At 32.7% G+C, this 7,886-nt stretch overlaps 1 protein-coding gene across 1 annotated transcript in view; it reads left to right on the top strand.

Moving 5' to 3' along the window:
* The window catches only part of LOC108756551 (deformed epidermal autoregulatory factor 1), a 39,088-nt gene that overhangs the window by 23,456 nt on the left and 7,746 nt on the right, over nucleotides 1-7,886 (top strand). The window contains exon 2 of the mRNA XM_018500439.1: nucleotides 7,201-7,692. Within this exon, the coding sequence (XP_018355941.1) occupies nucleotides 7,201-7,692 (492 nt within the window). The remainder of the gene's footprint in view (nucleotides 1-7,200; nucleotides 7,693-7,886) is intronic.

The following is a 7,886-nucleotide window of genomic DNA, read 5'->3' on the forward strand; positions in this document are numbered from 1 at the left end:
ATATATGTATATATATTTATATATAATTGGTCGCACGTGCTTTAATCACAAAATAACATCTGTTTGAAAAAATTAAAATGCATGACTAATTACTTTAAGTACTGAAGGATCTAATATTTACAAATATCGCGTAAAAACTTTGAAATACAATATGATTGGAAACAAGACCGTCTATATAAATATTAAAACTTTAAATACAAAGCGCCTTCCCGGTCCGAGTGTTAAGATGTTGAACTACTATCTAATATACATTCAATTAAATTGAATGAATATTTCAGAAATAAATTGAGAGCCGATGAAATTATCGGATTCACACAATCAATCTGAAACAAATAATCTCGCAAATCTTAAAAAACTGTAATAAACTTATTGCAAAAAATATTGCCTCGGCCGGGAGTCGAGTTTATTTCTTTTTAAAAAGGTCGATGTTTTTGGCTTGAAATCGAAATGTGTCAGTATTCACATCTATTACCATTCCTACTCCTCACTTCATTACTGTTGATATTGTTAAAAGTTTTTAACCTCTGTCTTTCACTATGTTTAAAAATATTCTGTTACTAATATTATAAGATACTATTATTCATAATAGTATATATTCATAACTTTATTATTCATATATTATGAATAATAAACTAATATGTTTTATGTCGGAAAATGACGAAAAAACAGTTTTTTTTTTGTATGTTCCATCAAATTTAAAAATCTGAAAAAAATCACGAATATAATTTATGATAAGATTTAGCTGCTGAATTATTTTAAAAGTGGTAAAACATTCATATCATATAAAAAAATGTAATTTTAAAAATTCTTGAATTTTTTAAAAACAGAATTTTGAGCCAAGAATGACAAAAAAATTCTTATTCTAATTTTTTTGATATCCATTATATCCATGATTTTTTTTTTGTAAAAATCCGTTTAGATTTAACGGAGAAAAAATTACTAATGAAAAATCACATTTTGTTCGAAACGGCATAGCTCTTTTGGGATGAAACTTTCCACAAAATATTCTTTCATCAGTGTGTTAATTTTGTCCCCTGTAGCGATTACGTGCTTGGGCCTGAAATCACTTCCTTATCCTGCTATACCCTTTATTACAGTTTTTTAAGATTAAATTTGGGAAATTTGTTTAGTTTAATTGCGTTTATAAGTCCGGAAAACCAATTCGGTGCGTAGTTCAAATAACTACAAATATGTACAGTATATATACATGTACACATACATATGTAGTATATATATAATTCACATTGAATTATTTAAGTATTAAAGATCCAGCTTCGACCAGTATAGGCTTCTAATTTATCGATTGCATTTCCAATATTTGTCTTTGATTTTTGAAATTATCGAGTCAAACTTTTTATTTTCTAGAATGTCTTTATATTGTACTAAAATTAACATCATTTTCTTTCTGCTTCGGAGAAATTCTGAACACGTTTACGTTGGTTTACGTATGGCACGTTACGTATGATTTATTTGCCATCTTTCCTGTATTCATTATATTACTTAATGCTTATTATAACACTACGGAGACTATGAGCGGTATTCATAGTCAAATCTTATATTTAAGATCATCTTAAGTACAGTCTTAAGATGTTATGAACCAATCAAAGAGTCGCACTAGCATTTTAAGAGATATTACTTAAGACAGTTTATGGGAGCTGCTTTAAATATTTATAAAAAAAATAGATATAATAAAGAAACGTTACGTGCAGTATTAACAAATGCGGTAATAAAAGTAAAAATATACAATGTATTTTTTTTTCGTTATTCCAAAGATATTGAAATGTAAGTTAACTAACAAAAATGTTTTATTTATAATTATTATTTAGTTTAAATAAATGTGATACTTGACTTATTCTTAGTTTTTGTTATTTTCGAATTAATTTTGTTTATTACTTTGTTTTTGTAAAATTTTTTTAATTGTGACTACATTATTACTTATGGGGTATTATATTCTCTATTCGGCCCTAGATTTTTTAAATGTTAACATAGCGGATGTTGACGTGGCTCTTGACACGGAGATTCAAAGGTGCCGAAACGAGGTGTCTATGATGGAAGGGATAACATGGTGTGCTTAGTTTGCAAGCGTCTCTAAATATCCGCCGTCTCTGTCTATGAATGTCGCATAAGAGACAAAGGCTACCAACTGTAAAACGCGAAACATGAGACGATATTCATAGTCCGTTTTTATTATAAAATCATCTTAAATATAATGTCTTAAGATGTTAATACAGTCCTCGGATTGACTTACAACATCTTAAAATTAACTTAAGACTTAAATGTAAGAATCGACTATGAATACCGATGCAAGATCCTTCAGTCATGAAATATAAGTTTAGTTTACGCGCCTCATAACTGGCGGCGATCAACCCGCCATCGCCGTACCCGATTAGCCGTGCCTTGCGATTGGCCCGTCGATACTTTCTCGGGATTAGTTGAATTATGATAGTGGAGCAGAAGGGGAGCGATTCTTTTTTAAATCATATAGTTCGTTACAAGACTTCGAATAAAGAAGAACTGAACAGTTAATGTCATTTATACACGACGTTAGAGTTATACGCCCTTTCCTTCCAAGGAGTTTCTTAGATTATCCCTCCTTCGTATTAATCCTGACTACATTCCCTACCCTTTTAAAACGTTACGATTTCGGAAGGTATACACGGGATCGTGTCATTGCCTTACACCGACCTGTTTCGCGTCGTGAAATCGGAACTGAATACTGAACTTTTCTTGTTTAACATATTTTATGTTTCTCTTTCTATTTTTCTAGAAAGAGAACCTAAGATGCATTATGATGTGTGTCAAACAAGGAAAGAAGCTTTTATGTGACATTCATAGACAGAGACGCTTGCAAACTGAGCACACCATGGAAGTGTCTCTACTTTATATTGTGGTACAATCATAAACTTCGTTTTGCCTCTGACAGATTTCTTAACCTTTATTCTCATTAACTATAACGCTTAGTAGGACGTTCAGAAACATTCACTGGTATGCTTACTTAGTACGGTATGCCACTTAATACATACCAGCCGTTCAGAATACTCGTGTGTACTCGGTGTACACTAGTGTGAAACCGTTCGGAAACGTCGAGAGAGTCACATCGAGTGCCACTAAATCACCTGCGCGAAAAGCAAGGAGACTCGGTATGAGCCGGTGTGTTATGGCCACAGCACAGACTTGCATAACGCATAATAATTGATCAAATTCGTAGATTAAGATTAATAGGATTCTACAATGAGTCATTCAAGTCTTAAATCAGAAATCAGAAACTAAAAATTGACTACTGTGATGGCCATTCTACAATAAGCCATTATGACTAATGGCTTATTGTAGAATGGCCATCAAGAAAATCAGAAGTTAGAAGTTGGAAATTGACGACTGTGATTGATCAATTTCCATCTTCTAACTTCTGATTTATGGCTTATTGTAGAATGTGTATGATTGGTTCATTTCTAACTTATGACTTATAATTTATTACCTATGGCTTATTGTAGAATGGCATATTGTAGAAGGTCCATAAGACTACCGATTCATTGTAGAACCAGCATTATATCAACTTGAATTATCACGATGTAAAATTTTACCATTGTCTAAAATCGGTACCGCAACATATAATTATGATAGTAAAATGTTTAATAGGCGCCAGTAATCGTGGAAGGAATGACTTATATTCCTTTCGTTTTACAATCATATACCGCCGTCGTTCCTCTTTACAATCATTCCACCGCCTTTCTTCACCGGTGAATTGTTTAGCTCGAGGTTAGGATTAAATGTGAGCGGTGAAGTAAAATTGAGATGACACACACGCCATACGGAAGCCGTTCGGGAACATTCACCACTCAAAGGCACACGATACCCCCACTACTTTTCCACTAAAGTCACGGAAACACACCAACGAGTGATGTTTCCGAACGCAGCCTATCTCGATTCGCGGGACAGAGCGATACTTTTTTCTGACAGATTCGTTCATTTTTCGTGCAAAAACACGTCGAATGAACCTAATCTCATCGAAATTGATGAGGAAGCCCATCTCCTTCACACCAACAAAAGTGCATATTTTCATAATTTTGAACTGTGACGTATTCATAGCTTACAAATTAACTGTTAAAATTTTTTTTAATTGAAGCGAATTCAAACGAGACTTCTTATTCATAATCTTGAACTAGGATGTACCCAGCAAATGAAAATGGATTGAAAATTTTCAATCCATCCAAATTTTAAATCCATAAAAATAGATTGGATTCCATATAAAAAATTTTAAAAAAATTAAAAAATAAAATAAAAAGATAAAATGTTTATACGTGTAAAAGTTTAAATAAATTAAAGTAGTAATTGCATGAAATTCTATAGTTATCATTTTAAAACTTTTATACAAACAAATATACGCTAAATGTATATATAATGAAAGAAACGTATTAATATGAAATATACGAGGTCTGTTCAAAAAGTATCGCGAATTTTGAATTTCCGCGGGTTACGTATTTTCGATTTTTTGTGGCGTTATGTTGGTACTCATGTCTCTCACTTATGCCGACAAGTTTCGAATTTTTGACCAAAAACAACACACTAATGATACCGCAGCCACCGTATTCCCCAGATCTGGCCCCCTGTGACTTTTTCTTGTTCCCAAAACTGAAGAGGCCCATGAAAGGACGACACTACGCTACGATTGAGGAGATAAAGACGGCATCGAAGGAGGAGCTGAACAAGATCACAAAAAATAATTGTTTGAAGTGCTTCGAGGATTGGAAAAAACGTTGGCACAAGTGTATAATATCTGATGGGGATTACTTTGAAGGGGACAAAATAGATATTCATGAATAAATAAATAATTTTTGAAAAAACACAAAATTCGCGATACTTTTTGAACAGACCTCGTACATAAAAGCGATTAATTTATTAATTAAAAATAAATAATTTATATATGTAACATTTATTGTACATATTTAGATAGTTCTTTTTATGTTTCTTTTAACTATTAAGTGAAGTAGAATTCATGATATATAATATTTTTATGGTACAATTTTTTTTAACTCATTGTCAGTTGAATTAAAACGAAAAATTTCTTATTCATAATTCTGAATAAAGTAGTGTTACGTCCAAGCTCCGCATGGAGCTGAGGGGGTAAACGCAACAGGAACCGAATTATTAGACCGATTTGGTGATGTCCAGGCTCCGGGTCGCAAGGGAGCAGTGGGGAAGGACCGACGCAAATCGGGAGGCACTTCACTTCGTCCTGAGGCTCCTAACAAGCCGGGGATCGAATGGAGGACGAAGTGGAAACCTCGACTCGTGCTCCGTTAAACGGACACACGAGTCAGACGTACTTTTAATTTAAAGGGTCCAAACTGGGTCAATGTGCCGGGAGGCCGCATTTTAACGCCAGATATGCGGAGGAAACCTGCAAAACGCATAATCTTAATTTAATTTAATTTTTATTGCATTACAACTTCTTCGACACGGTACATATCGTAGTTGTAATATAAATTGGTAGTAAGTCGAAATATGTAAAAGTAGCTCTTTTTAATTGCAGATTTCTCAAAATTGATGACGCAATTTGGAAAACGCATTCATTTAAAAAATTAAAGAAAAGTCACTAGTCTTGTTCTAATGTTCGAAAAAAGTAATTTTTTTATACAATTATCGATGGACATATTCAAAACTTTATCTACATTCACAGTTATCTATAATTTAAAATGACTTCTTTTCCATGTTGAGCTAAATTAAAAAAAAAGCAAAACAACCAACAAGCGACAAAACATGACAGCATCCCCACTTAAGCAACACAATTTCTAGGAATAGAATGTTAATCCATTGTTGCTTTTATTTTTTTTAATCTTACTTATATAAAAAGAGGTTACTTATGTTTCTATTCCGACAAAGAGTAATATCGAGAAATATACTGAAAATTTTACGGAAACAGACAAATAGAAACATAAATGTCACTTTATGTTCCTTTGATGGATACTTAATCCTCAACTACATGTTTCATTTTGGAGTTTTAATTTACATGTCTGGAGATCCAAGTCACTTACGGCGTTTTTGGACTGGCTCTATAATTATAAATCTCAATGAAAAATTTTGTTTCTTTTTTAATGCCAGAATGTATAGAATTCAAATACCAAAATATAAAAAGGTTTTGATAATAATTGAAAAAGTTCTGCCAAAAAACTAAAGGACAATCTGTGAAAAGAGTGTAATAGTCAATTTTTTTTAATCATATCTTTATGATGGAAAAAAGGTACAGATAAAAATAAATAGTTTTTTGGAAATAGGAAAATGTGTGAACTTAAAAAATACGTTATATTGATTCATTCCGAAAAGTATAATTATTTGCGCGACTGAAGTGGGAACATCTTTATACATGCTCATATGCTTTATACATGGAATAACGATATCGGAGATATGTCGGTTATGTTCTTTAAAAAAGAAAAAAATGCAATGAAAATATTTTATATTAAATATATAATGATTTCGACATTATTTACTCAGATTTTATAACTTCGAGAAAATAAAGCGATTGTTTCATTAGACGCCTCTCGTAAAAATGCTTTTTTGACAATAAATATATGTTTTAATTATAAGAACACACATATATTTGAATACAGCACTAATTAAGAGGCACTTACTAAAAACGAATTTTCACTTTCGGCAAAAATTCTAACGAATTTACATTTGATGGCTCCAAATCATTCAAGCCAAACTTTTATTGCATCCAATTATCATCACGATAACAACGAAACAATTGCGGCGATCGACAGAGAAAAGATCCAAGTTGTTTTATCCCCTCACTTCAACTCTGTAATATTAACTGTACAAAACTAGTGGCCGACTAAAATTTTGTCCCGTCCAAATGATCCTCGTATAGTTGAAGGTTTAAGTTAAGGTTGAACACAAAAATGGTTTCTGTACAAAAGTGTTCTAATGCAATCCCTCTCTATGTAATCTTACATAATTTAAATGATAATAGTAATTAAAGATACAATCTAAGAATTTACAATTTGTCCTTTGACGTAAGATCAAATTTGAACAAACCATGTCTAATTTCTTAAATTTATTTTGCTGTAAAGTCTCTTTATTAATGGCATAATATGCATTTAATAATAGGATTTTATAGCAAAACATACCTCAGATAAGTATATGCTGGTTTCTTTGATTAACATTACGTTTAAAATTGTACCTAGACATATTTTTCATTTCTAGCTGCCAGGTTCGGGACAATTCAAGCAGATGCTATGTGTCGATAACGGGTTTATTTGTGAATCACGTCATGACAAAGATTCAGATCCTCTACGTTGGAATGGTGAGCTGAAAGCGACTCATATAGTGATTCAGAACAGCACAGATGAAACGGAATCGGAGCAAATACATGTATCCACACCCAGTTCTCAACCGATATATAACTGGTCAGATTCGGCAAATTTAGCAGTGCTTCCTATCAGATGTAAAAACACAAATGCGGAGTTGCACAAAAATAGATTCGGATCTGGCGGTAGGGGACGATGTATTAAACTCGGCTCGGATTGGTACACACCTAGCGAGTTTGAGGCCCTTTGCGGTAGAGCATCCAGCAAAGATTGGAAACGAAGTATTCGATTTGGCGGAAGAAGTTTGCAAACTCTTATTGATGAACAAATTTTAAAGCCTCACGCCACTTCTTGCACTTGTGCGGCGTGTTGTGATGACGAAAGTGCGGTAAGCAAATTATTTGTGATCTAATATTCCATACGTATCAATATATGGAGAAGGATTCGATAGTTCACATCGCCATTTGGCTAATTTGATATAAAAATTTCTGGTTGTGTGTGGACAACGGAAAAGAGAGACTCGAGCCAATATGTGCTATCGAAATATACTAACGGGATCTTTTCCAATATTTGACATTAAAA

The sequence above is a fragment of the Trachymyrmex septentrionalis genome, unplaced genomic scaffold (genome assembly GCF_001594115.1).
Source record: "Trachymyrmex septentrionalis isolate Tsep2-gDNA-1 unplaced genomic scaffold, Tsep1.0 scaffold128, whole genome shotgun sequence".
Lineage (NCBI taxonomy): Eukaryota > Metazoa > Arthropoda > Insecta > Hymenoptera > Formicidae > Trachymyrmex > Trachymyrmex septentrionalis.